At 41.7% G+C, this 27279-nt stretch overlaps 2 protein-coding genes across 11 annotated transcripts in view; one reads left to right on the top strand and one right to left on the bottom strand.

Moving 5' to 3' along the window:
* Nucleotides 1-10185, bottom strand: TIFA (TRAF interacting protein with forkhead associated domain). 3 transcript variants are annotated; one of them, XM_051820092.2, is made up of 2 exons: nt 10026-10185; nt 1-1804 (listed from the first exon to the last, which is right to left on the bottom strand). In XM_051820092.2, exon 2 carries the CDS (start codon nt 1781-1783, stop codon nt 1226-1228), a length of 558 nt encoding a protein of 185 aa, XP_051676052.1. In that variant the 5' UTR covers nt 1784-1804; nt 10026-10185; the 3' UTR covers nt 1-1225. The 3 variants fall into 3 exon arrangements, with proteins under 3 accessions (XP_051676052.1, XP_008265697.1, XP_008265698.1); XM_008267475.4 differs by lacking the exon at nt 10026-10185 and adding an exon at nt 7903-8228; XM_008267476.4 differs by lacking the exon at nt 10026-10185 and adding an exon at nt 7767-7904.
* ALPK1 (alpha kinase 1) overlaps nt 8293-27279 on the top strand; it is a 173777-nt gene continuing 154790 nt past the window's right edge. For 5 of the 8 annotated variants that reach the window (XR_011378302.1, XR_011378303.1, XM_070047741.1 and 2 more), the window contains exon 1: nt 25315-25489. The gene's annotated coding sequence lies outside the window, so the exon portion shown is untranslated. Of the gene's footprint in view, nt 8569-25314; nt 25490-27279 lie in introns of those variants that run through there. The other 3 variants (XM_070047742.1, XM_051820087.2, XM_017347344.3) reach the window with 3 other exon arrangements.

Genomic DNA, 27279 nt, shown 5'->3' with positions numbered 1-27279 from the left:
TTTCTTTTTAAAATTTTATTTAAGTTATACAAGTTTCACGTATTTCATATATACAGATTCAGGAACACAGTGACACTTCCCCCTCACCCCCACCCCCACCCCCCTCATGCCCATGCTCCAGCCCTTCCTCCTCCTCCCTCTCACATTTTGACTCTTTGATTTTTACAAACATCTATTTTCAGTTCCCTTAATGATCATATAGTTAACCTTATACTAAGTAAAGGACTTCAATAAATAGTATGAAGAGAAAAAAAAAACAAAAACAAAAAACCCTGACAATGCCAGCCTGGTTTGGGAAATCTGACTTTTTCACAATGTCAGAATTTAGCTACCAAAGAGTGACCAGTTTTATTTATTTGACCTTCACTTTTTAGTTAAAATGAATAAGAATCTTAAATAAAGACAATTCTTTTTGAAGCCCAAAATTTAGAAATATTTAAGCATTCATTATAAATGTTCACATATATTTACTTACATAGAGTGGCCTAAGAACAGTTTTTCCCCTCCAGAAAGAATTTCAAAGAAGTGGTTAGGCAATGAAATTTGACTTGATTATATCCATGAATGCTACTAAAATTTTGAATTTATGCAATTTAAAAACTGTCAACTACATAAAAATCAAACTTCAGATTTGGTGAGAAAATAATTCTAAAACAGTATTTCTTTAAAATGTATACATGTATTTAGATGCTGAACATAGGCAGGAAAACTTTCATTTTAGGGATGAACACTGTAATCCTTAGAGAACCACAGAAAACTATGCTTTCTCAAATCAGTCTTCCATATGTAAGCACAGTGATGCACAGGCAGTACTCTAGAACCCATTCTCATAATAACAAGCACCAACCTTTCTGGAACCTTGACCTTGAAGACAAATGGCTGCTGTGAAATGTTGTGACCAACCAGATAAAAGACTAAAATCAAGCACAAAAAGACAATAATAGAATCTTATTTGGAGAACAACTATGTCATCACAAAGGATGTTTTTAATACATTAACCCTCACAGATGTATACCTAAAGTAATTCTCACAGATTGGGAATGGCACAGGTGATGACGCTGATGACTCACAGACATTACACACTTCGAATTCATAATTCCAAATTGTAAGTGTGACAGCATAACAGGTGACTATAATACACAACACTGACAGACTATGCTGAATGTCCATCAGGTGTCTACAGAGCTCTTCCCCCTTCCCGCCTCTCCTCTGAGGCCCTCTGTGTTCATAGCTCATCTTCATCCATTTCTGTAGGAGAAGTGCTTTGGGCGGAGCAGGATGAGTAAATGCCATACTCAGGGATGGGCTTGTGTGGTGGCCAGATGTTTTCTTGCAAAAGTGGTCTTGGAGACAAAATAAACTGAGTCTCGAATGAATCCAATGCCTCTCCATCTTCCTTCTCCATCAGGAACTGATACTCGCTGAATCTGACCATGCATTTGTATGGCAGGTCCAGTTTGTTTAGGTAGCCTAGCTCCTGACTGTCCACAATCAGACTGGTCTTCCGACTCATATTTTTAATTTCAAAAGAGAGAACTGAGCTGTTGAACTGCTTAAACAGCTGCAGAGAAAACTGAACTCGGGAAGCCTGTTTGTCCTGAAAAGTATAATGACAGACCTTGGAATTTCGGCCAAATTTTACCACTTCGCTGGAGGGCAGTTTATCTCTTTTATTGAAGTCTATTGCTTGAAATATTCCACTTTGAAACTGGGCAGGATGGTAAACAGTCATCTGAAGACAAGTCACCGTCTCTTCTGTGTCAGCATCTTCAAAAGAGGACATGACAGGCAACAGAAACCCAGCCTGCAAGAATTACCACACCAAGTTAGTTCTCACCCACACTGCACATACTCAGAAGAGCGTTTAGTATTTTGATGAAAGGTTCTGGTAGAGGATTTACTTAGACTTTAAATTAACAAAACAATACAGAGTCAAAGCCACTGCCTACAGTACCAGCATCCCACATAGGAGCCAGTTTGAATCCCAGCTGCTCCACTTCCAATCCAGCTCTCTGCTGTTGCCTGGGAAAGCAGGGATGGCCCAAGTCCCTGGGCCCCTGTACCTGCATGGGAGACCCAGAAAAAGCTCCTGGCTCCTGGCTTCAGATTGGCCCAGTTCCAGCAGTCGCAGCCATTTGAGGACTGAACCAGTATATGGAACATTGATCGCGCTCTCTCTCTCTTTCTCTCTCACTGCCTTTGCCTCTCTGTAACTCTGCCTTTCAAATAAAATAAATAAATCTTTTAAAAAATACACAGAATACTTCCAATTCACTAATAAATATGTGGACTGTTACACCAAGTCCTTGAGTACAAGACCCTAGACATAATCTAGAAATAACAAAGAACAGTTATTGACAGCAAGGTGATTGGGGGTAAGCTTAAAAAAACTTCACTTCCTCATTTAAATAAAGTAATGTAGGCCCAAAGAAAATGTACAGCTGTATATTATTATTTTTAACAGATTCAGAGGTTTTATGTTATTTATTGGAGAGGCAGAGATACAGAGACTGACAGATCTCCCACCAATTGGTTCACTTCCCCAAATGCCCAAGGCAGCCAGAGCTAGGCCAGGCTGAAGCCAGTGACAGAGAACTCAGTCCAAGTCTCCCATGTAAGTAGCAGGGACCTGAGTACTTCAGACAAACGCTGTAGCAGGAAGCTGGAACTGTGAGCAGAGCTGGGACTCGAACCCAGGCACTCCAGTATGGAATGAGGGTATCTCAAGAGGCAGCTTAACCACTACACCAAATGCCTGCCTTGAAAATTTTATTTTAAATGGAAAAATCGGGAAATTAAAAAAATCTCTTTGAGGCCAGCGCCACGGCTCACTAGGCTAATCCTCCGCCTTGCGGCGCCGGCACACCGGGTTCTAGTCCCAGTTGGGGCACCGGATTCTGTCCCGGATGCCCCTCTTCCAGTGGAGGATGGCCCAAGTACTTGGGCCCTGCACCCCATGGGAGACCAGGATGAGTACAGATCAGCGCGGTGCCAGCCGCGGCGGCCATTGGAGGGTGAACCAACAGCAAAAGGAAGACCTTTCTCTCTCTCTCTCTCTCTCTCACTATCCACTCTGCCTGTAAAAAAAAAAAGAAAAAAAAAGAAAAAAAAAAGAAAAATCTCTTTGGTTTGAACACACTCAGAAGACCTACATATGAAGAAAACCTACAGCCTATTAATTGTATTATAATTAAATGTATTATGAACTTAATATGGTTAAAGAAATTTAACAGTTATAAACAAATATCTGCAACAGTTATCCTTTCTTTTATCACTTGGTTTTCTAGTAGGCAAACCATGAAAAATGGCAAATGCTTTAAATGGTTGTTTTATTCTGTAATTTTAAAATTTAGACATGACATACATGAAAATAAATAAATAACTCTCCACGAAGTAATTCTAAATACCATCATCTTCACCATTACGGGAATTACTTATTTTTGTCAATAGTTCCTAACGACCGGAGGGTCAAACTGACATTAACTATAAATAGCACCACTGCCGTTTGCCATATCTCTCCAGGGCCCAAAGGCTTCAGAGTCCCCCACCCCCACCCACACTTCACATTTATCTTCCACAATTAGCCAAGTATTTCAAGTGGCTTAACAGAAGAGGAAAATTAGTCACTATGATTTCTGTGAAGTGTTTTGACATGGAACTGCCATTTGAAAACAGATTTTTATAAAAAGAATTACAGGCTCCTGATTTAAAAGTTCAAACACAAAAAGAATTTAAAAAAAAGATTCCACCACCTTACCCTTTGTCTTCCTCTCTTATCATCAACCACTGTAAAAGTTGCTTTTACCCTTATAGTAGTATAACTATGTGTACACACGGACACACACACAAACACACACACAGAGGAATCTCCACAGACAGTAACCTTTTCTTACACAAATAGAAACATGCTATACTGGTACTGAGTTGTGGACTTCGCGTTCTTCCATTAATAACACCTATAGGCGATTTTTCTCCATGTCTATACATTGAAGTACGCCTCATTCCCTACCAGATTCACAGCATCCTTTCGTGTGGTGATAAACTCATCTCTACTCCCTGCAGTTCTTACATAACTTCTGTCCATTTATGATGATTTGGGGTTTTTGGAACAATAGCCTTATGTGAAGTTGATATGTAGTTTTATGATTTTTTGTTGGCCATCTATATTAAAAGTTGGTGTCAAAATTATGCAGATTGAAAAACAGAATTTTTTCCTTCCCTTTCTGTGCTATTTACTTTTTTAAAAAATAAAAGATTTCATTGACAAGTAGAGTTACAGACAGTGAGAGGGAGAGACAAAGAGAAAGGTCTTCCATCCTCTGGTTCACTCCCCAAACGGCTGCAACCGTCAGAGTTGGGCCGATCTGAACCAGGAGCCAGGAGTCTCCTCCGGGCTCTCCCATGCTGGTGCAGGGGCCCAAGCAATCTATCCATCTTCCACTGCTTTCCCAGGCCACAGCAGAGAGCTGGATCAGAAGAAGAGAAGCCAGAACTAGAAGCAGTGCCCATATGGGATGCCAGCGCTGCAGGTGGAAGATTAACCCACTGTGCCACAGTGCCAGCCTTTGCGCTATTTATTTTTAAGATACAACGTTTTCTTCTATTTTGTTAACAATAAAACTCTTGATCTATTCAACTATTCAACAAACAAGAGCTAAGCAAGATTTCCTTTTAGCTGATTTGGAACTACATCTTCAATTTTAATGTTACATTCATAAAATATCTCCATCCAGGCAACAGATGTCCAATTATAAGTAGAAAAGATGAGAACACTCAGAGGCTTGAGCCAAGGGTGGTAAAAATTACTATGAAACCAGCATCAGCAAGAATTAACACGCCATGGTATTACTGGCTAATCCATCCTACACTGTCATTTGAAGACACTTTAATTATGATAAAAGCTCATTGTTCAAGAGGTAGACAGCATAAAAGAGTAAGTCATGAGATGATGCAATTAGGAGGTGACAAGAAAAGACCCTGCTGTTAGGATGTGATGCTTGGGTAATTTCTACTTTCCTCTGTATGTTTCCCTGTTTATTTTTAAAATTTCCCATAATAAACAGGTATTACACTTGCAATGAAACAAATCAAAATAATAAAAGTGTATACTTTGTCTTGGATATGTTTCTATCATTCTAGTTCATTCCTGGATTTTGGACAATAGTTCCAAAAGGATAACCAGGTTAGAAGCCACAGTATGGCTCAATCACTTCTAGCCCCTGCCACCCACATGGCAGACCTGGATATAATGTCAGTGTCCTGGCTTCAGCCTCACCCAGCCCTGGCTGTTGTGGGTACTTGGGAGTGAATCAGCAAATGGAAGATCACTCTTCTCTGTTGCACTGTTGCTCTGATTTCAAATCACTGACTATGAGTAAGTAAACATTTTAAAGCCATGACATTCCAGATGTAAAGTAGCCTTTTTTGGTAACACCTAAATTTTGTTTTAATATGCTATACATAACCCATTAGCTTATAATCCAGTCTCTTGAGCAAATCCACCACCAAGAAAAGTATGCAACATAGGGCTCTTATGACTAGCACCAGGGAAGATATATTATCCACCATAACAGGAAAAACTGGCCTTCTGGGTTATAAGTCTGGGTCTAAGCATCTTGGCGTGAGCCAACTTTCAGGGCTGGATGAACCTCAAGGTTCACAACAGTGACCCCTTGCGGCAGACACTGAGATAGACCATATCACTCAACCAACCTATCCTTACCAGTTATGCGGCTTTCCATTGTCAGTCCACTCCACTGAAAACTATGTCAACACGAATGGTGACACGGACAGACACAGGACTGAGTGGAAGCTCCAAGCCGCTGCTTTAAGTAGTCACTCTACAGTTCTCTCTTCCAAGTAGCCACTTCCCTCTTATCCTTGCCACATCAGCAGTTCCCCAGATAGTGCAGCCTCGGTCCCAGAGGGAAGGGCCACAGGTAGACAGAAGACACACAATACAAGCAAGGAAATCAACATTTTTTCCCCGCCAGTCATTGCTATTTTTGAGGTCATTTGTCACCACACTCTAATGTAGCCAATCTGTTAACCCCCTGAGCCAAAACGTCTCTCTACTGAATGACCTGAGTCCCTTGCATTTCATAGTCATCAACAGAAAAGCCAGAAACCAATGAACAAGTAAAATAATAAGTTCGTGGATTTAAGATAAATCATTGGTGTTAAAGTTCTCAAAACAGCTTTTTGAAATGCCAGTCCTAAGTGATCAAAGAAACAGAAGTGCAATGCTGGGAGCGGGGTAACAGCGGTCACCTCCGGGGAGGGAACCTGGGGCCAGGAGCAGGCAGGAGGATGACTTGAACCACACCACCTGCACTAAGTACCCACTGCAACACTGAGCAAATCTGTCCTCTACAAAAACCGCAAGCCCTCTGACTTTTATGGATCGAAATGGAGCTGAAAATCCACCAGGCATCATTAAAGCGGTGAATTCTGATAGCTGACATCAAACAGTTGTAAAACACTCATGATGTCTGCCAATTAAAGGCACTACAGATACCAAGCCAAGCTCTACTATAAGGAACCTTATCACTGAACGTGTGAAAAAGAAAACATAGACACAGCGTTTGGGTGTCAGAAGAGAGTTAAGGCTTCCTGCTGGTTGGCAGGAACACCGCAGGCACTCCCCCGGGAATCTCCAAGCTGGAAAGGGAAGGGTAAGATCCGGAGGGAAGGCAGGCAGGAAAGAAGAGCCGCTAGGTGGAGAGGTGTCAGGTGCAAAAACCCCGCCTCCACCTCCAACCCCTGCCCCCGGCTCCAGAGCCCCTTACCCCAGGAGGCCGGCCACCCTCCCACCACCCTGCAAAGCCAGGGCAGAGACACCCCGGCTTGCAGACGGTGTTTGGTCTTCAAATGTCGTGAACAGAAAGCCGTGTAGGGAGAGTTTTGCTGACAGCAGCCAGGTGTGCGAGCACGTTACTAGAAAGTTTGGGGTCCCTGGGCAATCAGGCACGCCAACCACGCTTCTCACGCTTTAAGAGCCAGAGTCTCTTAAAAGGAACGTGACAGTTTACGACTACTAGATTTCCCAAAGGCGCCTGTAACCTCGGCGTCGGCTCTGGCCAACGCGTTAGTAGGGTATGTTACTCCTCTAAAGCTGCAATTTTACCTCCGGCCCGCCCCTCCCCGAGGTCCCCCTGCTGTCGGGGGTGACCGCAGATAGGAAAGGCTTTTCTCCCCGGACAAACGCCGGAGCCAGTCGGAGGGGAAGAGAAACGCGGCGCGCAGCGAGAGACAGTGCCGTCCCCGGGCCGTGCTCACGGCGCCCTGCGGCTCCGCAGACTCTGAGGACTCCCCGGCTAGCGGGGCAGCGCTGCGGGGCAGGGGCGCCGCCCACCGAGCACAGACCTGGCGAAAAAGAGTGATGAAGGCGCAACGCCGCGGGAGGGGAGCCCAGCGGGGTGCCTCGCCCCGCTTCTCCGCGGGGTTGGAGCGGGGTGGATGCTGGTTTCCAGAAAACCTGGGAAGTTTCTCTTCGCAACTTTGAAAGGCGGGGGAAGTCCCCAGAAACAATGGATTACTGTATTTTCCTACAGAGACGGACGGAAGCGGGCAGGCAAGGCCGGGACCAGTCCTCCGCGGAGGAACTTCTGGCGCGCACGCCGCTCCCCGCGCCGCATCCTTTCTGTAGTTCCCAGGTTAGGAGAACCTTGGTCCACAACAGGAAAGTACAAGGGAGACACCGGCCCCGCCACCCCAGCCACCGTCTCCAGTATTTCTCTGCGGCCCCCTCCTCCACCAACAGTCACCTGTTTCCTAGAGCTGGGATCACGCTACCGCTAACGACTTTCTCCAGCCTTTCCTCACTATCGGACGCTGCCGTCTTCGGGAGAGGAACACACGACAGCCCCCTGCCTCAGCCCCAGACCGTCACCCGGCAGGTACCTTGGGGCTCCAAGTCAGCGACCTTCCCGGAGCAGATTCGCTTTCCAGGCTCTGCACGAGGCTAGTGGAGATGCACCGTCCGCAGCGCCGCGTCCGCACTCGACTCGGCGGAAGCGCTCGCGGGCCCGGAGGCTGCTCCGGTACCAACCACAGGTGGGAGACGCGGAGCAGTGCGGGGCAGACAATGCGGTTGGGGGCGTAGGCAACCGCGGGCAGCCGTCCAGCTCGCGCGCGCTGTCTCCGCTCCGAGCGCCGCCTCCGGCCCGGGAGCGTCTGCGCGGGCCACGGCTGAGGCGCGAGGCTCGCAGGCTCCGCCCGCCCCCGAGGGCCCGCCCCCGGCCGCGCGGCCTGCCAGCCGCCGACGCCCTTTCCCGCCGGAAGCCCAGTCCCGGGCTTCTGCCTTTCTGACTTCTGTTGGCCGGGTTTGTTGCGCAGGTCGCCGACCCGGGCCGCACCTCCCCCAAAAGTGGCCTCTGGAGGGCCTGTGACTTGCGAGCTGGATGTTTGGCGAGAAGGGACCGGAAACACTTCAACTTTCCCGGGAACTAAATATTGCCCCGGCGAACATTTTTACTAACTTGCAGGTTTCCATGCTGATACAGACGTTTCTGTGCCAGTTCTGTATGCTCTGAACATATCAAAGCAAAAAGCATGAGGAAGCACAAGGTAGGCAGATTCTTGCACAGGCTACAGTTTTATCGTTAATCATCAACGTTTATTATTTCTTCTCAGCAGTAGGGACAGCCAGGGGGCCTTCTTCCAAGTGACCAACGGCAAAGGACGTGGAAGATAAGACCTGCAATTTTTGGTTATGCCAGTAAACTCTCACATTAAATAATATTAGCAGAACTGGACTATCTGATCTTCAATCATCAAAAATATTTTTTTAAAGATTTTATTTATTTATTTCAGAGAGAGCGTTACAGTGAGAGGAAGAGAAAGAGAAAAAGGTCTTCCTTCCGTTGGTTCATTCCCCAGGTGGCAGGGAGCTGCACCGATCTGAAGCAAGGAGCCAGGAGCCTCCTCCCGGTTTCCTACGCGGGTGCAGGGGCCCAAGCACTTTCCACTGCCTTTCCAGGCCATAGGAGAGAGCTGGATTGGAAGAGGAGCAGCTGGGACTAGAACCAGCGCCCCACAATCATCAAAATTAAGGCAAATCAGATGGAAAAATGCTTTACAAATTGCAAAGGACCATATACATAGATGTTGTTAATAAGCGTAGTAAAAAATTGCTAAAAAGTCACGACCAAGCTGGAGATTGCTCTTTCTCTGTTTCCCTTAAAAGTGCTGGCTTACTTGATTTCCTAAATGACCCTAGGGGACTGAAAGCTTGTAGTTCTATATTAAAATCTAATCTCAGTAACAATTGTCTCCTTCTGACATTCTTGTGCCCTGCATTTAGTCTGCCTTGTTCTTTTGATTTTTGTTGAGTCTCCTGCCTGCTTGCCAAAAGCTAGCATGCTTCAGGCCCATGTACAACTGAAAGCAGAGGCACCCTTTAGCTTTAAAGCATTGAACAAACTGGAAAATGCAACATACCACATACTGAAGTGAAAAGTCTGTGTTTGTGTTTTTAAATAATAATTTTTAAAAAGTTTAAAAAAAAAAAAAAACCTGCATCTTAAAATGGAAAGGAGGACACCCGTGGCTGTAGCTTGAGCTCACTTTCTGGTAGCTGCGGCAGGGACACCCACAGCATTCTTGACTTTCCAGCCTTTGTGACAACTGTCAGAAGGCCCTGAACATTTAAAAGCTTGAATAGGGCCAGAACCAAAAATAACTATGCCTGCTTCCTTCTGTAATTTCAACTTCCGCTTTTTCTGAATATCTCCAATGGAACGCGTACAAAAGAAGCAATGTTAAGTCACTCATCCCTAAATTAGGCAAAGCAATTTGTAATCTGTGCTTTATTGCTGTTTTTGGTTCTGTTACTTTTAAGTGAAGAGATTCTTTCATGGGTTTACTACAGACTTGACTTGTTTAAATTTTATTCCATGTCAAAGTTTAAACAAATAGAGTAGGGAGAGCTTTTAGAGAGAACCATGAATATCATTCTTGGAAAACTAGAATTCTTTTAAAAAAAAAAAGATTTATTTATTAGAAAGAGAGAGAGAGAGCTCTACCTTCCGTCCACCGGTTCACTCCCCAAGTGGCCACAGCACACTGAAGTCAGGAGCTTCATCCTTCTTTGCTTGGCAGGGACTCAGGTGATGGGGCAATGTTATGCTTTTCCCAGACCCTTATCAGGGAGCTGGAAGGGGAGGTGGAGCAGCTGGGACTTGAGCTGGCACGCCTATATTTGCAGGCAGTTTTCTGTTAAAGGAACAAAAAACATTAATTACGCAATAAAAGCCTTCTAGACATTTCTGTAAGGGGTTTTATAAACATCCTCATATCAGGCTATGATTTTTCTTAAAAGAAACAACATATTAGGTGTGGGGGCCCTTTGGCCAAAAGAACAGGCCTGAAGAAAGATAAGGAGCTGCCATGACAAAAATGCAGATAAGCATGTGCCTGCTGGCAGCCACTCTGGAAGCTCTCTGATTTGCAGGTTTGCTTTTGTTTTGTTTAGATGTGGTTGTGTCGTTTGGACAAACCCATCAGTTGGTCCTGAAGTGGCCTAGAAGTGTGACACTTTATCTTGTACTTAGAGCTGCGCAGAATTGCCAGTATCTTCTACATGAGACAGGGTATGGTAAACCTCCTTTCCTGTGAATTTCACGGACTTCAGGTAGCTTTTCAACTTGTTTATCTTCACCTCATAGATATTAAATGTGCTGGGTGAAGTCAGGGTTACACAAAGTAAGCTAAGTACTTTTGGGAAAAGAGTGAAAAGAAGCCTTCAGGGAATTAGATTCCGCAAAACTTGAGCTGGGACCTTTTACCAGTTCAAAACAGAATAAAACAGGCAAGGGACTGACTGATACAAAAAGGAAGAGTTTACTGAATTATCAGTAAACTTAATTTGAAAAATAACGTAAAAGGTACACAATCCAACATATTTAATTCTAGCTTGAAGCGATTTGAAATCTCCAAATTATATTGAGGTTAAAAAAAATTTGTCACAGCGCTGCTGTTCACTGGATAGTGTTCCATCAGTGTTTCCCCAGTGATCACACTCTCAACCGCATGATATGGATTGCATCATGGTTGTAATTAAGTTACTTCATAGTTTGAAACTACAAAAATATTTTTCCGGGGCCAGTGCTGTGGCACAACAGGTTAAAGCCCTGGCCTGAAGCGCCGGCATCCCATATGGGCGCCGGTTCGAGACCCGGCTGCTCCACTTCCAATCCAGCTCTCTGCTATGGCCTGGGAAAGCACTAGAAGATGGCCCAAGTCTTTGGGCCCCTGCACCCACATGGGAGACCCAGAAGAAGCTCCTGGCTCCTGGCTTCGGTTTGGCTCAGCTCTGGCCGTTGTGGACATCTGGGGAGTGAACCAGTGGATGGAAGACCCCTCTCTCTCTCTGTGTAGCTCTGACTTTCAAATAAATAAATAAATCTTTATAAAAAAATTTTTTTCCCTGAAAAGAATGTTAGGAACATTTTTTAGCTCCTTTCTTTAGCCCATTATCTGCTCCTTCCCAGAGCAGATTTACTTTCCAGGCTTAGCATGAGGCTAATGGAGACGCAGGGTCCCTGCACCTGCTCCATCCACAGCACTGCGTCTGCACCTGACTCGCCCGCAGACCTGGTGGCAATATTTATTTGGATAATCAGAATCCTTTTTTAAAATATTTATTTATTTATTTGAAAGAGCTACAGAGAGAGAGAGAGAGAGAGAGAGAGAGAAAGAGAGAGAGAGAGAGAGATTGTTGTTTGAATTAGAATAAAAAAGTAGGGGGCTGGTGTTTGGCACAGAGGCTATGTCATCATCTGAGACACCAGCATCCCCTATTGGAGTGGCTCCTCTGCTTCTGATTTGGCTGCCCGCTAATTGTGTCTGGGAGGCAGCAGATGATGGCTCAACTACTTAGTCACTGCCACCGACGTGGGAGATCTGGGTTGAGTTCTGTCCTCTTGACTTCAACCTGGCCCAGCCCTGGCTTTTGTGGGCCTTAGGGAGTGAACCAGCAAATGGGAGGTCTCTCTTTGTTTTCTCTCTGCCTTTGCCTTTCAAACAAAGAAAGATCAAAAACAGGAAGCTAATTGTGGTAACACAATCACAGCACATTGAAAAATAAGAATTGCTGTGTCCAAGATGTTCTAACCGTATCAGGTACATACTCATCAACCTTGCCCTATCTGGCTCAGACCCCCAGACTCCACGTAACCCTAGCTTACAGCCGATGCTCTGTGACAAACTGGAAAACGTTTAGAGTCACCTGAGCTAGCTCTTTTCCTATTGGTTCCCTAAGTGGCAGAAAGAATGAAGCCTACAGAGTTCAGATGGGAACCGAGAAAACTTAATGCAGACTTCTGAAGTTAAGTGACTACAATTAAATAGACAATCAAGACGCATGTGGAAAGATTGGCAGGATGCATTACTAAGAGGAAAACAAGTGTGGGAGGAAAAAGTGCTACCGTTGGTGGGAAAGCATGTCTATAAATACATGAACTAGCCACAAGGAGACCCAAGAAATGGGACCGATGATATTGATATTTCTGAGAAAAACATGGCGGCTCTGAGGGGACAGAAGGTGAGAGTGGAGGCAATGTTGCTCCTTGTTTACTGTTTCAAACTGGTGGGGTTTTGTAATAATTTGCATGTGTTATGTTCACACATACAACGTGTTTTAAAGAAGAGCCAAAAAAGAGAAATCCCCCAAGAGACAGGTCTCATTCAGCATTTTAATTCCTTTAATGTCTCGCTGTGGGTTCTCAAGAGGATGGTCAGATGGTGAGGAGAAAAGTAAAGTAAATTGAAAGTATGTCATTGTAAGGAGGAGGGAGAGTGGGAAGTATCATTATGTTCTTGAAACTCTGTATGAGGGGGCAGGCACTGTGGCATAGCAGGTAAGCCGCCTCCTGCAGTGCCAGCATCCTATATGGGCACCGGTTTGAGTCCCAACTGCTCCACTTCCAATCCAGCTCTCTACTATGGCCTAGGAAAGAAGTAGAAGATGGCCCAAGTCCTTGGGCCCCTTCACCTAGGTGGGAGACCTGGAAGAAGCTTCTGGCTCCTGAATTTGCATCAGCCTAGCTCTGGCCCTTGGGCCAGTTGGGGAGTAAACCAACAAATGGAAGACTTTCTCTCTCTCCTCTCTCTGTCTCTGTAACTCTGCCTTTCAAATAAATAAATAAATCTTTTTTTAAAAAAGAAATTGTATATGAGAAATACATGAAATCTGTTCCCTTTGTGTGTGTATATATATACACACACACATATATCCCATATATATATATATATATACACACACGTGCATGCGCACACACACACACACACATATGTATGTATGTATGTATATCCCCTGGAGACAGGAAGGCCCTGGAGATTGTAGGGAGAGGAAGCAGTGAGCCAGCCTTAAGCTGTCATCTCTACCCTTCCCTGTGGGAAAGCTGCTGTGGTAGGAAGAATTCTGAGATGGCCCCCAAGTTTCCTGCCCCATGGGGTGCACAATAGAGGCATCCTACTGTGATGACATTTCCAGTCTGTCTTCTCTGAATTGATCTGAAGGGAGGTAGTCCAGCTGGGCTAGACCTCAGCAAGTGAGTTCTTAAAGGGATTGAACTCTTCCCGAAGTCAGAGACACACACTCCTGCTCACCTGGAAACAAGCAAACCTCCAGGCCAGCACATGGCCACATGACAAGGAACAGTTGTGGTTGTCTTGAGGTCATCTTGCTCCAGCATTGACAGGATTTTGGAAGGAGCACACCCCTGCCCAATATATGCTCCACCTGTATACTGAATCTAGGCTTGGATTGGAAGGTTCTCTTCCCACTCAACCTCTTCATCTTACTAAGATTTAAAAAGCATTCCATCATCTGCTTTCTGCCACCACTCCACTGCTTTGTCCATGCTAAAGCCATCTTTGGCCTACTTTGCACACCAATGGACAGGTTGCCATTCTCTTCCTACTTCAATTCTCTATTTCACTTAATACAGTTGACCAGTTCCACTTCATTAAAACCATGGCCCAACCTCTGTATGACTCCCACCCTCCTGGCTTTTAGGCAGGACTGGAATTCTGAATGCATGATCTGTATGTGGTGTCCCATGTTCGATTCTGCTGCTGCTGCCTTCTTCAAATTACATTGCTTGGTGTTGGTGTTAGGGCATAATTTATTTCTTAATTTTTCTACTACTGCTCTAAGCATTTTCCCTCATCTCTCTTATGAACCCGTCTTTTTCTGTATAAATTCTGATATTATTAACTTTCCTCTCTGTGGCCTTCTTTTCATCCTGAATATTTTCCTTTACTAATCTCTATAGCTTCAGAATTTTGACATCCTCTAAGTCATTTACCTATATTTCTTTTTAAAAAAAATATTTATTTATTTGAGAGACACAATTACAGACAGAGAGAGACAGAGAGGGAGAGAGAGAGAGAGACAGAGAAGTTTTCATCCACTGGTTCACTCCCCAAATGACCACAGTGGCTGGAGCTAGGCTGATCTGAAGCCAGTAGTCAGGAACTTCCTCCAAGTTTCCCATGTAGATAGAAGGGCCCAAGCACGTGGGCCATCTTCCACAGCTTTTCCAGGTGCATCAGCAGGGAGCTGGATCAGAAGTAGAACTGCCAGGATTTGAACCAGTGCCCATATGGCATACTGGTACTGCAGATGGAGTTTTAATGTATTATGCCAAAGTGCTGGCCCCAGACTTACTCGTATTTCTGTGTCTGCTACCTAAGCCTGTAAATCTAGATCTTAAATGAATTTACCATATTCATTTACATTTTCTGTGCTTCCCCAGTGTTTTCCAGATAAATGTCTAAACACCTTAGAAGGAAGCACAAAGATCTTATACTAGAACCAAATTCTGCCTATTCTTTCCAGTTCATTTCTAGCCACCTTTCCACCAATTCATCTAACACAGAAATTGACTTAAGATAATTCTTATGTTCTCAGCCTAAATCTCTCACACCAATATAGCCCGTGGCACAAAATTGATATTCTCAATATGTTGTTTAAATAAATGAATGATATCAAAGGTAAGCATTTGACCTAATGGTTAAATTAAGCTGCAGCTTGGAATCCCCACATCCCATATTGGAATGGCTGGGTTTGGGTCTCCAGTTCTGGCTCCCAGTTCCAGCTTCCTGCTAATGCAGATCCTAGGAAGCAGTGGGGATGGCTCTGCTAGTTGGTCTCCACCACCACGTGGTGGACCTGAATTGAGTTCCCAGCTTGCAGCTTCAATCTTTTCTGTCACAGGCATTTAGGAAGGAAACCAGTGGATGGGAGCACTCTCTCTTGCTCTATCAAATCAGTGAATATATGAGTGATGTCAGGTTATTTCAGCATGTTATATTCAAGATTATAAAACCTAGAAAATTAAAACAAAAACGATGGTGCACCAGCTTTTCTCAGTATATTATAGTTTATGAGGTATTGCAAAAAAACTAAACTGATCTTCTGTTCCCAACTTGACTCTCGCTGGGATTAAACATGACAATAGGTCTGATCTGATTTCATCATCATTTAAAAAATCATCTATTATTTTTCACTTTATGTTTCTGTGTGGGAGCAAACTGTTGAAATCTTTACTTAATGTATGCTAAACTGATCTTCTGTATATAAAGAGAATTGAAAATGAATCCTCATGTGAATGGAAGGGGAGAGGGAATGGGAAAGGGGAGGGTTGCGGGTGGGAGGGACGTTATCAGGGGGAAGCCATTGTAATCCATAAGCCGTACTTTGGAAATTTATATTCATTAAATAAAAGTTAAAAAAAAATTTAAAAAAAAGAAAAAGAAAAAAGGAATTGAAATATAATCTTACTTTGGTTCAAAAAATTTGCAATCCAAGCATAGTTTTCTGCATTTTAATGAACTTTTTGAAAGTTCCTGGTATGCATGGGTTTCAAAAACTTTTTGAATAAACTTACCTTTTAATATCATTTTCCACAGACTTTTTGAAGTACTTCTTATAGTATACTTCTTATATTATATTTCTTATAGTACTTTTTATAGTATACATCTCAAGCAGTTGAAGCTTTTGTTACTAAATTTTTTCTCAAGGAATTTCATTTTTGAAATCCTTTTAAGAATCATTGTAATAAGAAATGAAACACTATGTTTCCATGACTTTACATTCACCAGCAATCCCTCTGGGAGACACACTTGGCTAGTGTTGAGGCTGTAGGGAAAATAAATATCTCCTTATTAGATCCCTCCTCTCCCATCACTACCTGTCTCTCCATCCTCAGATATCCAGCGCCCTTTTAGGCTCTAGAATGTCTAATCCTTCCCCCCCAAACAATTTCAAACATCTTAACTTACCTACCCCCAACAGAAATTCACAAAATCGTTGTGCTACCAGAGATTTTTATGTTGTATTAATCATTTATTTTAAACTTAGTTGCAAAGAATATGTCTGATGCTTCATAAAGAAGACTCTTACATTACTCTTTTAAATGTACTCAGCAAAAAGTATATGTCCTAATGATTTGATGCTGCCCATAATTCATTTAAAAAAATAGTACAAGTTTTTCTTTAACAACTGAAAATTTTATATTGTTGCTTTATCTCCTTAAACTTTTATTTTCATTTTACTTTGTCCATACATATTCTTCTTTTTATTATTTTTTTATATTTTATTTTATTTAATGAACATAAATTTCCAAAGTACAGCTTATGGATTACAATAGCTTCCCCCCCATAACTTCCCTCCCACCCACAACACTCCCCTCTCCCACTCCCTCTCCCCTTCCATTCACATCAAGATTAATTTTCAATTATCTTTATATATAGAAGATCAATTTAGCATATATTAAGTAAGGATTTCAACAGTTTGCACCCACACAGAAACACAAAGTATAAAATACTATTTGAGTACTAGTTATAGCATTAATTAAACACCTAAGAGTAATTGTGTATTAATTACAGAGTTCAACCAATAGTTTTAAGTAGAACATAAAAAAATACTAAAAGGGTAAAGTATTAAGTTCTTTTTTTTCTTTTTTTTTTTGTTTGCTATATAGTTATTTTTTTATTTAATAAATGTGAATTTACAAAGTGTAACTTTTGTATTGTTGTGGCTCCCCCCCAACATCCCTCCCTCCCGTGGCCCTCCCCTCTCCCACTCCCTCTCCCATCCCACCCTTCATCATGTTTCATTTTCAATTACCTTCATATACTGAAGATCAACTTAGTATACACTAAGCAAGGATTTCAACAGGCTGCACTCACACAACCGCACAAGGTATAGGGTATTGTTCGACTAGTAGTGTTGTTTTTAAGTTTCATAGTAGAACACATTAAGGACAGAGATCCTAACGTGGGGAGCATGTACCCAGTGACTCCCGTTGTTGACTTAACAATTGGCACTCTTATTTATGACGTCAGCAATCACCAGAGACTCTTGCTATGAGCTGTCTAGGCTATGGAAGCCCCTTGAGTTCACCGACTCTGAACTTGTTTAGTCAAGGCCGTATCACAGTGGAGGTTCCTTCCTCCCTTCAGAGAAAGGCGCCTCTCTCCTTGATGGCCTGTTCCTTCTGCTGGGGTCTTGTTCACCAGGATCTTTCATTTAGATTGTTTTTTGCCACCATGTCATGGCTTTCCATGCCTGTGAGACTCTCATGGACCTTTTAGCCAGATCCGAATGTCCCAAGGGTTGATTCTGAGGCAGGAGTGCTGCCATTCTATGAGTCTGATGTGTGTCCTGTTTCCCCCGCGGGATCATTCTCTCCCTTTTAATTCTATCCTTCATTATTTGCTTACACTGGTCTTATTTGTGAAATCTCATCGACACATACCCTTTTTGATCGGTTGTGTATTTCTACTTATCAATTTACCAAGTGCGCTGGCATTGGTACCTGCCTCCTTGGTAAGATTGAGTTTAAATCCCCTGGCACATTTCTGGTTCCACCATTGGAGGTAAGTCCGAGTGAGCATGTGCCAACCTATATATCTCCTCCCTCTCTTATTCCCACTCCTATGTTTAACAGAGATCACTTTTCTGTTAATTTTAAACGCCTAAGAATGATTGTGCATTGATTACAGAGTTCAACCAGTGATCTTATGTAGAACAAACAGAGCAACAACAACAAAAATACTAAAAGGAATAAAATAGTAAGTTGTTCCTCAACAGTCTAGACAAGGGCTGATCATGTCATTGTCTCTCATAGTGTCCATTTCACTTCAGTGGTATCAGTTTAGATGCTCATTTAGTTGCCATCGATCAGGGAGAACATATGATATTTGTCCCTTTTGGACTGGCTTATTTCACTCAGCATGATGTTTTCCAGCTTCCTCCATTTTGTTGTAAATGCCCGGATTTCATTGTTTTTTACTGCTGTATAGTGTTCCATAGAGTACATATCCATAGTTTCTTTATCCAGTCATCCGTTGATGGACATTTAGGTTGATTCCATGTCTTAGCTATTGTGAATTGAGCTGCAACAAATATTGAGGTGCAAATGGCTCTTTTTTTCTCCCCTTTAATTCCATTTGGGTAAATTCCAAGGAGTGGGATGGCTGGGTCCTGTGGTAGTGCTATATTCAGGTTTCTGAGGACTCTCCATACTGTCTTCCATAGTGGCTTTACCAGTTTGCATTCCCACCAACAGTGGATTAGTGTTCCTTTTTCCCCACATCCTCACCAGCATCTGGTTGATTTGTTGGTTGATTTCTGTATGTAAGCCAATCTAACCGGAGTGAGGTGAAACCTCATTGTGGTTTTGATCTGCATTTCCCTGATGGCTAGGGATCCTGAGCATTTTTTCATGTGTCTGTTGGCCATTTGGATTTCCTCTTTTGAAAAATGTCTGTTAAGGTCCTTGGCCCATTTTTTATTGGGTTGTTTATTTTGATTTTGTGGTGTTTTTTGATCATTTTATAGATTCTAGTTGTTAATCCTTTATCTGTTGTGTAGTTTGCGAATAACGTCTCCCATTCTGTTGGTTGCCTCTTCACTTTCCTGACTGTTTCCTTTGCTGTAAAGAAACTCTTCAATTTGAGGTAATCCCATTTGTTTATTTTATCTTTGATTACTTGTGCCTCTGGGATCTTCTCCAGGAATTCTTCACCTGTTCCAATATCTTGAAGGGTTTCCCCTATGCTCTCAATTAGTTTCATGGTGTCGTGGCACATCTCTAGTTCTTTGATCCATGTTGAGTGGATTTTTGTATAAGGTGTAAGGTAGGGGTCTTGCTTCATACTTCGACATGTGGACATCCAGTTTTCCCAGCACCATTTGTTGAAGAGGCTGTCCTTGTTCCAGGGGTTGGTTTTAGGTCCTTTGTCGAATATGAGTTGGTTATAGGTGTTTGGATTGATCTCCGGTGTTTCTATTCTGTTCCATTGGTCTATCCATCTGTTTTTGTACCAGTACCAGGCTGTTTTGATTATAACTGCCCTGTATTATGTCTTGAAGTCTGGAATTGTGATGCCTCCGGCCTTGTTTTTATTGTAAAGGATTGCTTTAGCTATTCTCGGTCTCCTGTTTCTCCATATGAATTTCAGCATCGTTTTTTCTAGGTATTTGAAGAATGACTTTGGTATTTTGATTGGTATTGCATTGAACATGTAAATTGCTTTTGGGAGAATGGGCATTTTGATAATATTGATTCTTCCAATCCATGAGCATGGCAGGTTTTTCCATTTTTGTGTGTGTGTGTGTCATCTTCTATTTCTTTCTTTAGTGTTTTGTAATTTTCATCATAGAGGTCTTTGACCTCCTTGGTTAAATTTATCCCAAAGTACTTTATTGTTTTTGTGGCTATTGTGAATGGAATTGATCTTAGTAGTTCTTCCTCGGCCCTGGCATTATCTGTGTATACAAAGGCTGTTGATTTCTGAGCGTTGACTTTGTATCCTGCTACTTTACCAAACTCTTCTATGAGTTCCGATAGTCTCTTATAGTAGTTTATTGGGTCCCCTATATATAGTATCATGTCATCTGCAAATAGGGATAGTTTAACTTCCTCCTTTCCCATTTGTATCCTTTTAATATCTTTTTCTTGCCTGATGGCCCTGGCTAACACTTCTAGGGCTGTATTGAATAGCAGTGGTGAGAGTGGGCATCCCTGTCTGGTGCCAGTTTTCAATGGAAATGCCTCCAGCTTTTCCCCATTCAATATGATGCTGGCCATTGGTTTATCATAGACTGCTTTAATTGTGTTGAGGAATGTTCCTTCTAACCCCAATTTACTTAGGGTTTTCATCATGAAAGGGTGTTGTATTTTGTCAAATACTTTCTCTGCATCTATTGAGATAATCATATGATTTTTGCTTCTCAATTTATTAATGTGATGTATTACATTGATTGACTTTCAAATATTGAACCATCCCTACATACCAGGGATAAATCCCACTTGGTCTGGGTGAGTGATCTTTCTAATGTGCAGTTGGATTCGGTTTGCCAGAATTTTGTTGAGTATTTTTGCATCTATGTTCATCAGGGAGATAGGTCTGTAGTTTTCTTTCTCTGTTGTGTCTTTTCCTGGCTTAGGAATTAAGGTGATATTGGCTTTGTAGAAAGAATTTGGGAGGATTCCCTCCCTTCCAATTGTTTTGAATAACTTGAGAAGAACGGGGGTTAGTTGTTCTCTAAATGTCTGGTAAAATTCGGCGGTGATGCCATCCGGTCCTGGACTCTTCTTTTTCGGTAGTGTGTTTATTACTGATTCAATTTCGTCCATGGTTATGGGTCTGTTTAGATTTTCTGTATCTTCACGGCTCAGTTTAGGAAGGTTGCATGTGTCCAGGAATCTATCCATTTCTTCCAGGTTCCCCAATTTGTTAGCATACATCTCTTTGTAGTGGTTTCTGATGATTCTTTTTATTTCTGTTGTGTCTGTTGTTACATTTCCATTACTATCTTTGATTTTACAGATTTGGGTCTTCTCTCTCCTTTTTTTGGTTAGTTGGGCCAATGGTGTGTCGATTTTGTTTATTTTTTCAAAGAACCAGCTCCTGGTTTTGTTGATCTTTTGTATTTTTTTTTTTTTTGGTTTCAATTCTGTTTATTTCTTCTCTGATCTTTAGTATTTCCTTCCTCCTTCTGGATTTGGGCTTGATTTGCTGCTGTTTTTCTAAATCCTTGAGGTACATGGAGAGTTCATTTGTTTGGTTCCTTTCCAGCTTCTTGATGTAGGCACCAATTGCTATAAACTTTCCTCTTAGCACTGCTTTTGCTGTGTCCCACAGGTTTTGATAGGTTGTGTTATCATTTTCATTTGTTTCTAGAAATCTTTTGATTTCTCTTTTAATTTCTTTGATGACCCACTGTTCATTTAGGATAATGTTGTCCATTCTCCATATATTTGCATATGGTGTAGAGATTCTTGGGTTGTTGATTTCGAGTTTCACTGCACTATGGTCTGAGAAGCTACATGGTATAGTTTCAATTTTTTTGAATTTGTTGAGGCTCCCTTTATGGCCTAGCATATGGTCAATCCTAGAGAATGTTCCATGTACTGGGGAGAAATACGTGAACTCTGTGGCTGTGGGGTGGAAGGTTCTGAAGATATCTATTAGGTCTATTTGGTCTATAGCGTCAATTAACTCTGTTATTTCCTTGTTGAATTTCTGTCTGGTTGATCTGTCCATTGGTGAGAGTGGGGTGTTGAAGTCCCCTGTTCCTATTGTATTTGAATCTATATCTCCCTTTAAATCCTTTAGTAATTCTTTCAGGTAGCCAGGTGCCCTGTAATTAGGTGTGTATACATTTATAATAGTAATGTCTTCCTGTTGGATATATCCTTTAATCATTATATAGTGCCCTTCTCTGTCTCTTTTAACAGTTTTTATGTTAAAGTCTATTTTAACTGATATCAGGATGGCCACACCAGCTCTTTTTTGATTTCTGTTAGCCTGGAGTATCTTTTTCCATCCTTTCACTTTCAGTCTGCGTGCATCTTTGCTGATAAGGTGTGTCTCCTGAAGGCAACATAAAGATGGATTCTCTTTCTTGATCCAATCAGCTAGTCTATGTCTTTTGGTAGTAGAATTAAGACCATTCACACAGTGTAATTACTGTTAAGTACTGTCTTTTCCCATTCATGTTTCCTAAACGAGCTGTTTATGTATTTTGAACTTACTTTGTAGGTTACTCTACATTCGCTTTTTTTTTGTAGTGAAGTTCTTGTTTTTGTATTTCTGTGTGCAGCACGTCTTTGAGCAAGTGTTGTAGGGTTGGACGCGTGGATGCAAATTCTTTCAGTTTTTGTTTGTCATGGAAGATCTTTATTTCCCCTTCATAAATGATAGCTTTGCAGGGTATAGTATTCTAGGTTGGCATTGCTTGTCTTTTAAAACTTGAAATATATCATGCCATTGTCTCCTTGCCTGTAGTGTTTGCGATGAGAAGTCTGGGGTGAGTCTGATTAACTTACCCCTGAATGTGATTTGTCATTTTTCTCTGGCACATTTTAGGATTTGTTCTTTGTGTGTCACTGAACTGAGTGTTGCCACAATGTGTCGTGGTGAATTTCTCTTCTGGTCTACCCTGTTTGGAGTCCTGGCTATCTGTTGAATTTGCCTGTTGTTATCCAGCTGCCTTTTTTGAAGTTTTCTGATATTATTTCATTGAAAACACCTTCCAATCCATTCTCTCTTTCCACCCCCTCAGGGACTCCTATTATCCAAACATTACACCGTTTGATTAAATCTTGTAGGTCTCCGACCATATTTTTTAATTTTTTAATTTCTTCTTCCTGCATTTGAACTGACTGTATTATTTCTGGAAGTTTGTCTTCGAATTCTGATATTCGGTCTTCTATTTCATCTGTTCAATTTCCAAGGGATTCCATGGTGTTTTTTATATCATCAATTGAGTTTTTCATTTCCAGTATTTCATTCTGGCTTCTCTTTAAGATCTCTAATCCTTGGGCTTGTTTTTCGTTCAGCTCTCAACACTGTTTCTCATTATTTCTAAATAATCTGATTATTAATTTTCTGAATTCTTTTTCTGGCATAGTTTCAAATTATTCTTCTTCTTCAGCCTCTGTTATGGTTGGTTTAGCCTGCTCCATTGGCGAGTTTATATGTTCTTCTATATTCTTATTGTGGGTTTTTGTTTTGTTTTTTTGGCATTCCGTCTGGGTGGTTTTTCAGGTTGATTTCCCTCTTCTATGGGCTGCTGTGAGTCTGTACCAATATCCAGTGTAAGCAGGTTGCTCTGCCTTCTAGAATTTGTTTGTTTATTTTTTACTTACTTATTTATTTATTTATTGTAACTTGAGTGGGCTGGTGTCAGGGCTTTGAGGTGCCAATCTCTGCCCCTTGGGGGCCGGTTTCCTTGTTCCTATGTTCGCCCTTGTGTGTCTGTGCCTGGGGTTCGTTGGTCAGCCACTCTCTTTCACTGCATCTCCTGCGTGAGGAGTGTCAAGTAGCTCCAGACCACCTTTGGACTCCACCCCTGCTGCTTCCTCCTTCGGAGCAGAGGCCAGCCTTCTTTAAGCCCGAATGTAAACAAACAAGATGGCTGCACTCTGCCCGCTGCAGCTCTGATTGTGGGTTGGGCGGCTCCTAAGGATCCTAGTGTTTTTGGTCCCTCAGTTCGTCCCCCTGGATACTGCCCTCTTCCCGCGGGCGCTATTCAATTTTTTTTTTTCTGGTAACTTGAATAGACTGGTGTCAGGGCTTTGAGCTGCCCTCCCTCGCTGCTCTGCCTCCGAAGGTTAGTGCGGAGGCAGAGGCAGTTCTCCTTTAACCCCAAATGTAAACAAACAAGATGGCTGCTTCCCGCCTGCTGCAGCTCCCCGACTTGGAGGAGGGATCCTGGATTGTTCAGTCCCTCAATCAGACCCCCTGAATTGCTCACTCCTTCTGCAGGCACTACTCACTCTGTTCCGTTTTCTATTTCCTCCCCCACTCATTCGTTCGTGTCTCAGTGTCCATCCCAGGGTGGGTTGGGGGAGGGGCGGCGGCGGCTGCTACAGCGGTGCTGGGTGAGCGCCCTGTCTCACCTCGGCTTCCAGTGCTGGTGTGTACACACTCCTGCTGGTGTCCTGCTCCTCAGGCGTCCGCGTCCTCCTGTCTCCCCTATTTTGGAAGAGCTTCCCTTTCCCCGAAACTAGAAATTCTCACCCCTCTTTGAACCTTCCCTTCCCGGACCATCAGTGTGCTCCCTCCCTATTCCGCCATCTTCTTGCAATTGTCTCACATATTCTTCTAACATAAAATAGTTTAAATGCTTGGAAGTGTTTATCTCTGCAATAAATATTCTCTGCAATAAAAATATATAAATATTGAAGAATGAATTATACAAACACTATTCATTCATAACTGTTTAAAAAGACAGAAATAAAATGATGTATTTTATAAATTTTACACATAAAATTTTATTTAAGATGCATTTTTCAATGAGATTTATGGAATTTAAAAAAATTAGTTAATAGTTGAAAGTTACAGCTAGAGTAGAACAGCATTCCACAAAAATGCATACATAAAAGAGGAAACTGTTTATATAAATAAAGAGTTTGGTTATAGCAAAACCAGTTCTTTCAGTTTTTTCTAAAGTCTTACATTGAGAATCACATAATGATCTGTCATTAAAAAAGTGATTTACCTGCTGATTATTTGCTTCTTTTCCTTCTGTTTCGTTAAGAGGCAGAACTGGAAACCATCTGACTCACCAAAGATCATGTACCCAGTTATTAAAGTCATTCACCCTCTCAGTTTCTGGGACATATACCAGAAAGGCTTTACCAAAATGTATCCTGTTACTATTAGTGAATCTCTCCTTCACTCTAGAGGAAACTTTAGCCCAGCAGCTGAAAGCTTGAGAAAATTAACATATTTTTTACTTCAACAACTTTTTTTCCAATTGAATGTATTTTGATAAACTTTTGAAAATCTCCTATGTACTTTTGATGTTTTTTTGGTCTAAATTGAGAGCTGCAAATTAAGGTTGTTCAACTGAGGGACAATTTCCACCATGTAACTTAGACATTGTCAAACCAGTCAGACTGACTAGACTTTCTGGCAAGAACGTTCTAATTGAGTTTTCAATTGAAATAAGATTAGTAATATGTGTATATGTGTCTCCATGGTAACAAGCTCACTTTGGCACTGCAGTTTTAAGACAAAGCACAGAACTCAGCCTGAACATGAGTTTGGATGATACATGAAAACTATGTCACGGTCATTGTTTCTTACTGATGCTCTCTTTTCTTGGCTCTTAGGCAATTCTCTATTCTGACCCAGTCCAAATGAGGAGTCTTCTTGCACTTTCATTTAGAGATGGAACTTCTATGTGGTAACACAACTCCCAGCATGCCTTTCACTAACTAAAACAATTCCTTAAGGGGTGTGCCCTGTGGTGCACAACTGCTGAAAACCCCGGGGAGTTGAATTACGCAACCACATTCTGAGACAGTGACAGGATTTGTTTTCTTTCAAATTCCTACTTCCTGAAACTACAGCCATTTAAGAGAAATCGTTTATTTCAGAGAAATCGTGCTGGAATTAACTCTTTTCAGGATCAGATTTTCTCCTTTTCACATGTTTTTTCATCTTCTCCAGAATAAAAGTGAGTATCAACTTTTAAGTGGCAGATCGCAGGAGATGTGGGTACAAAGGATGGCATTGTGTATGAGGAAGTGTTTTTCTTAAATTGTGGATCACTGTATAAATGTTGACTCTGTTTTTCTCTACATTTAAATAACTTGGGGGCTCTAAGAATATTTGCACTTCTAGAAACTCCCAGAAAGGGAAGAATGGGGATTGGGAAAGAACAAAAGGGTGGGGTGGGAAGAGAGAGGAAAAGGGCTTCCCACAACAGTGAATTTCAGTTATGAAGAAGAGAAAATGAATCAGTTTTTAAAATAAGGTTTTAATAACAAGGTACTTACGTTCCAGAGCTTGCTAGACCTGCTCGTGAACATCTGGTCTCATTTGTCAGCAAATGGAAATGTTTGATTGAAGGATTGTTGAGATTACTTACTTGAGAAATTAACCCTGGGATTTTTTTTTTTTTCTGGAGGACACAGGAAGTGATACTACTTTTATAATGGCATCAATAATTTTGGCCAGGAAACAGATAAGAATTGCTCTTCAAATATGGGAAGAACTAACAGGAATTCTGGGGGTAGGCAAGCTTTTAAAGAGAAAGCATCTAGAAAAATTAAATTCCTTCATGTATCTAGTTAGGAGAGTCTTTTCATTAAGAAATGTTGTAAGAAGCTTGTTAATACCTTGTGGCTAAGAACACACATGTATTCGCTGTTATTGTTTAGTTCTACACATGAGCCTTAGCATTGTCTCCGTCATCTGGTGTTTCCTTTCTCCCCTGGATTCACACAGGATTGCACTACATAGAGAAAATTTATTATACCATAGTATCTGTGTACCTGTAAGCCTTGGTGAAGTTCCAGCAAGTTACAAGTCTGGAAGGTTTGTATGATTTTGAGTAGGGCTGGATATAAGTTGATATACTATGGGGAGAAACTCCAGACCTGCACAGAATCTAGGTCAGGTGTTTATGTTCACTGACCCAAATAATTCTCTCTTCCCATGTCCTTCCCAACCTCATCACCATTGAGCTTTGAGAAAAGCAAAATTCTTATTCCAGAAATAACTCATTCCCTACTTAAAAGATCTTTTGAGTCTTGAGATAAAGCCTTCAGGTTCTCCCCTCAAAAAACCCCACAATTTTATAGCATCTCTAGCTGTATGAATAAAGAGCCAATAATTCTAGAAATGTGTTTAAAAAATAAACTTCTAAAGTTCTGCTTAAAAATTTTGGTAAAAACCACGTATGAATCATGATAGATGTCACAAACTCTTGTAATACAATAGTGTGTGATGAGCATGCCTAATGTGTCAGGCTGTGCTAACATTCACCAGCAGGTATTCTACAATCTAGGTTTGGGTTTAGGACCTAGAATTTTCCTTGAGAACAGATGCGTGCATTTCAAGATGTTTCCAAAGTTCCATGATTCCTCTTATTCCAAAGAATTTCTCTGAGTCATTTCTCCTGAACACAGTGCAGGCACTGCTTTATTCTCCTTAATTATAATCTATTTCAAAGAATGATGGCTTTTTGTCATAAATGCTCATTGTGAATGGTTTTCTTTCTTGAAATTTTAAGTGACTGTGGGTTGAGCAAAATTACAGGGTTGTGTATTCAACCTTTTGGTGTAAACGCTTTGCATGTCTTTTATTGTGCTTATTGCCTCTCTGCATTGAGGGGTCTTTTCTTCCTGTTACTGACAGTGATGTCTATATTTACAGAATGTTGTGATTTGCTTCAATTATAGATTTTTTAAAAGATTTTATTTATTTATTTGAGAAGTAGAGTTACAGACAGTGAGAGGGAGA

This window comes from Oryctolagus cuniculus, chromosome 8 (assembly GCF_964237555.1).
Source record: "Oryctolagus cuniculus chromosome 8, mOryCun1.1, whole genome shotgun sequence".
NCBI classification, from domain to species: Eukaryota; Metazoa; Chordata; class Mammalia; order Lagomorpha; family Leporidae; genus Oryctolagus; species Oryctolagus cuniculus.
Note: the sequence above shows the minus strand (reverse complement) of the source record. Positions and strands in the feature narration are given on the sequence as shown.